Here is a 4489-nt window from a genome sequence, read left to right as displayed (position 1 = left end):
TTATGTTACATTGAAATTAGGTGGATTTTTATTGCTTTTGGAATAAAAAAAAAATAAAACAGACATTATTTATACAAATTCTTCTTCGGAGAAAGATGAAAGGAAATCCGTATTCTACAGATAGCATGATGGTATTCTGCGTTTCAGTAGAATGCAGTTATCGCCTGGGGAGAATATTCAGCGAATAGAATGAGTATTCTACAACTCCTTCTTTGGAATATAAGAGACTGTAAAACGAAATGAGTTGGTTACTTAACTCTTAACAAAAAATAGAAACATAGGAGAGGCATATTCTATAAAAAAGATTCTATAGAATACAAACAATGATTTACGAGAGGTGTATTCTACACAGTTCAAAGCGAAAGAGTAACAAAGGAAGTGTATTCTGCGTAAAAGGAATATTCAGGTGCGATTTGACTCACAATAATGGAATGTGAATTGATTAGTCGTGGACTGAGTAATGCCTTCGGCATGGATAGACTTTATATACATACATACGTACGTACACATACACACACACGGACAGTTATATACACACACAAATGGTCAAACACACTGATTTCTGTTCTTTCGTCCTTCATTCCTCACACCACTAGACTGTGGACCAGTTTCCCTACTGAGGAGGTATTGCAATCGGAACTTCTTCAGAAGTTCGAGGGAAGATGCAATGCTTTGCTATCCTAATATAAATCTCCTCGTATTTTAATATTTAACTTACATTTTTATCTGTTTATTTATTTATTCTTTTATTTATCTTTCTTTCAGTATTTCCCATTTTTATCTTCTATTACTTCTGTCTAATGAACACCATAATATTCTTTGGAAGATTCTTTAGAAGTCAGTGGCCCCTATGGTGGGCTTGTTCCTTATGAATAGGGTTCATCTTCTGAATAATAATAATAATGATAATAATAATAATAATAATAATAATAATAATAATAATAATAATAATAATAATAATAATAATAATAATTCTTTGGAAGCTTGAATTTTCAAGTCAATGGCCCATTTGGTGGGCTTGTTCCATATGAATAGGGTTCATATTCAGAATAAAATAATAATAATTATCTTAAGCCTAATGTTGACGGATTACTACATAAACAACATATCGTCTTACAGGGTAAACTATTCTGTTAGATATTATACCCACAATTTAACCAAACCAGCAAATCAGACAACTTGATTGTTAAACCTGACTTCACCTCGTCAATTAGCTATTACATAAATCAATGATTTTTCTTTGTGTATATTTCTGCCCAAATTTAACATATATCTTGAATAATCACCTTCGTTATAAGGTTCATCATTGTCTTTTATATGTTTAGCATCAGTTTACTAAATTCCTAAACTATATTACTGAATACTTTGCTTCAATTTTAACAAAACATCTTTCCATCAGGGAGGGAACTGGTTTCTTAAATTCTCGACCATATTAATAAAAAAATTATACCAGAAAAACACCACATTTCTTGATATCCACCGAATAAAAAACTTAGCCCCATTTAAAAAAAAAGAAAATTTAACAAATACCTGATAGAGTTTAGCCCCATTTCAGCAAAAACAAAAGGAGAATTTAACAGATACCTGGCAGAGCTTAGCCCCAATTCAACAAAAACAAAAGGGAAATTTAACAAATACCTGACACACTGAAGCTCAGCCCCATTTCAACAAAAAGAAACAAAAGACAAACGGAAAACTTATCAAATACAACAAACAAAAGACAAACGGAAAACTTATCAAACACCTGACACATCTCAGCCCCATTTCAAAACAAAAACAAACAAAAGACAAACGGAAAACTTATCAAACACCTGACACATCTCAGCCCCATTTCAAAACAAAAACAAACAAAAGACAAACGGAAAACTTATCAAACACCTGACACATCTCAGTCCCATTTCAAAACAAAACAAACAAACAAACGACTTAAAATACCTGAAAATCCAGCCCCATTTCAAAACAAAAACAAACAAAAGACAAACGGAAACTTATCAAATACCTGACATCTCAGCCCCATTTCAAAACAAAAACAAACAAAAGACAAACGGAAAACTTATCAAACACCTGACACATCTCAGCCCCATTTCAAAACAAAAAACAAAAACAAAAAACAAACGGAAAAGCCCCATTTCCAAACAAAAACAAACAAAAGACAAACTGACACATCTCAGCCCCATTTCAAAACAAAAACAAACAAAAGACAAACGGAAAACTTATCAAACACCTGACACATCTCAGCCCCATTTCAAAACAAAACAAACAAAAGACAAACGGAAAACTTATCAAACACCTGACACATCTCAGCCCCATTTCAAAACAAAAACAAACAAAAGACAAACGGAAAACTTATCAAACACCTGACACATCTCAGCCCCATTTCCAAACAAAAACAAACAAAAGACAAACGGAAAACTTATCAAACACCTGACACATCTCAGCCCCATTTCAAAACAAAAACAAACAAAAGACAAACGGAAAACTTATCAAACACCTTTCAAAACAAAAACAAACAAAAGACAAACGGAAAACTTTTCAAATACCTGACACATCTCAGCCCCATTTCAAAACAAAAACAAACAAAAGACAAACGGAAAACTTATCAAATACCTGACACATCTCAGCCCCATTTCCAAACAAAAACAAACAAAAGACAAACGGAAAACTTTTCAAATACCTGACACATCTCAGCCCCATTTCAAAACAAATAAAAACAACAGACAAACGGAAAAGCCCCATTTCCAAACAAACACCAAACGGAAAACTTTTCAAATGACACATCTCAGCCCCATTTCCAAACAAAAACAAACAAAAGACAAACGGAAAACTTTTCAAACACCTGACACATCTCAGCCCCATTTCAAAACAAAAACAAACAAAAGACAAACGGAAAACTTATCAAACACCTGACACATCTCAGCCCCATTTAAAAAAAAAAAAAAAAAAAGACAAACGGAAAACTTATCAAACACCTGACACATCTCAGCCCCATTTCCAAACAAAAACAAACAAAAGACAAACGGAAAACTTATCAAACACCTGACACATCTCAGCACCATTTCAACAAAAACAAACAAAAGACAAACGGAAAACTTATCAAATACCTGACACATCTCAGTCCCATTTCAAAACAAAAACAAACAAAAGAGAAACGGAAAACTTATCAAACACCTGACACATCTCAGGCCCATTTCAAAACAAAAACACACACACAAAAAAAACCCACAACAATGAACCAAAGAAGCCTCATGTTTACTCACTCGCTCAAATCCGCGGTATTGGCTGAAGACTGCAAGTCGAAAATCATGTTATCAAAACGACTTCCCTTCCACTGTTCATATTCCTCTCACGCAAGTCGCCATCTCTCTCTCTCTCTCTCTCTCTCTCTAGCAGGCAACCCTAATTAACAGACTGCTTCAAGAAAGGGTATACGGTACAAGATCCTTGGACGAACGTCTCTGGACGACTCTCACTCGGCGTAAACAAATCCCCGACGACTGTCTGAGTGTAAATGACAGGTAGAGAAGCGTAGAAAGACCTCGGTCGAACAGGTGAGAGAGAGAGAGAGAGAGAGAGAGAGAGAGAGAGAGAGAGAGAGAGAGAGAGTCAGTCCATGGTCCACGCAACTCACGAACGGTTCATGTTATTGATTGCAGCCAGTTCGTTCTTCCGTCAGCGGTGTTCTGCTCATATGCTTTGCGGACGCCGCTGAGAGAGAGAGAGAGAGAGAGAGAGAGAGAGAGAGAGAGAGAGAGAGAGAGAGAGAGAGAGAGAGAGAGAGAGACAGAAAGGGAAGCTCAAAGGGAAGACGAATATAATAACAATTCACAGCTAAAACCCCTCAACAACAAAAAGGAATGAGGAAGAGAGAGAGAGAGAGAGAGAGAGAGAGAGAGAGAGAGAGAGAGAGAGAGAGAGAAGCTCAAAGGGAAGACGAATATAATAACAAAATTCACGGCTAAAACCCACAACATCAGAAAGGAAAGAGTAAGTTCAAGGTCGAACCCTGACGTGCAGGGGAGAGGCGGACCTTTTCCAGAGTGCCGTGACTAAGGGCTGGGAAGGAATATCCCAAATACGAGTCAGTGGGACAAAGTAAAAGAAGAAGAAGAAGAAGAAGAAGAAGAAGAAGAAGAAGAAGAAGAAGAAGAAGAAGAAGAAGAAGAAAAGGTGAACATTGGGATATAGGAAAAGAGGATTGGGGAAAAATGGGGAAAACAAACGATAAAATTCAAGACACAAATCTTTCCTTCCAATAGAAATGTGAAAAGCCTAATTCTTTTTATATTAAATTTGTGGGCATCTGTGGCCCAAAGACTTTGAAGAATGAAATAGGTAACAAAAAGGTTGACAAAGGAAATGGGAAATGACAAAACCTGACAAATTAAAATGTAACTGAAGAAAAGGAAGAAGGGAAAAAGGAGTAATTAAATGAAATAGGAATTGGGAAAAGCTAAGGCGAAAGATCAACAGAAGATTACAAATTCAATTA

At 35.8% G+C, this 4489-nt stretch overlaps 1 protein-coding gene across 1 annotated transcript in view; it reads right to left on the bottom strand.

Annotated features, from left to right (window-relative positions):
- The window catches only part of LOC136840320 (uncharacterized), a 32621-nt gene extending 29135 nt beyond the window's left edge, over positions 1-3486 (bottom strand). The window contains exon 1 of the mRNA XM_067107015.1: positions 3258-3486. Coding sequence (XP_066963116.1) covers positions 3258-3304 — 47 coding nt within the window. The 5' untranslated portion in view covers positions 3305-3486. The remainder of the gene's footprint in view (positions 1-3257) is intronic.
- Positions 3487-4489: the final 1003 nt, after the last annotated feature.

Source organism: Macrobrachium rosenbergii, chromosome 7, assembly GCF_040412425.1.
Source record: "Macrobrachium rosenbergii isolate ZJJX-2024 chromosome 7, ASM4041242v1, whole genome shotgun sequence".
In the NCBI taxonomy this organism is placed as follows: domain Eukaryota; kingdom Metazoa; phylum Arthropoda; class Malacostraca; order Decapoda; family Palaemonidae; genus Macrobrachium; species Macrobrachium rosenbergii.
Note: the sequence above shows the minus strand (reverse complement) of the source record. Positions and strands in the feature narration are given on the sequence as shown.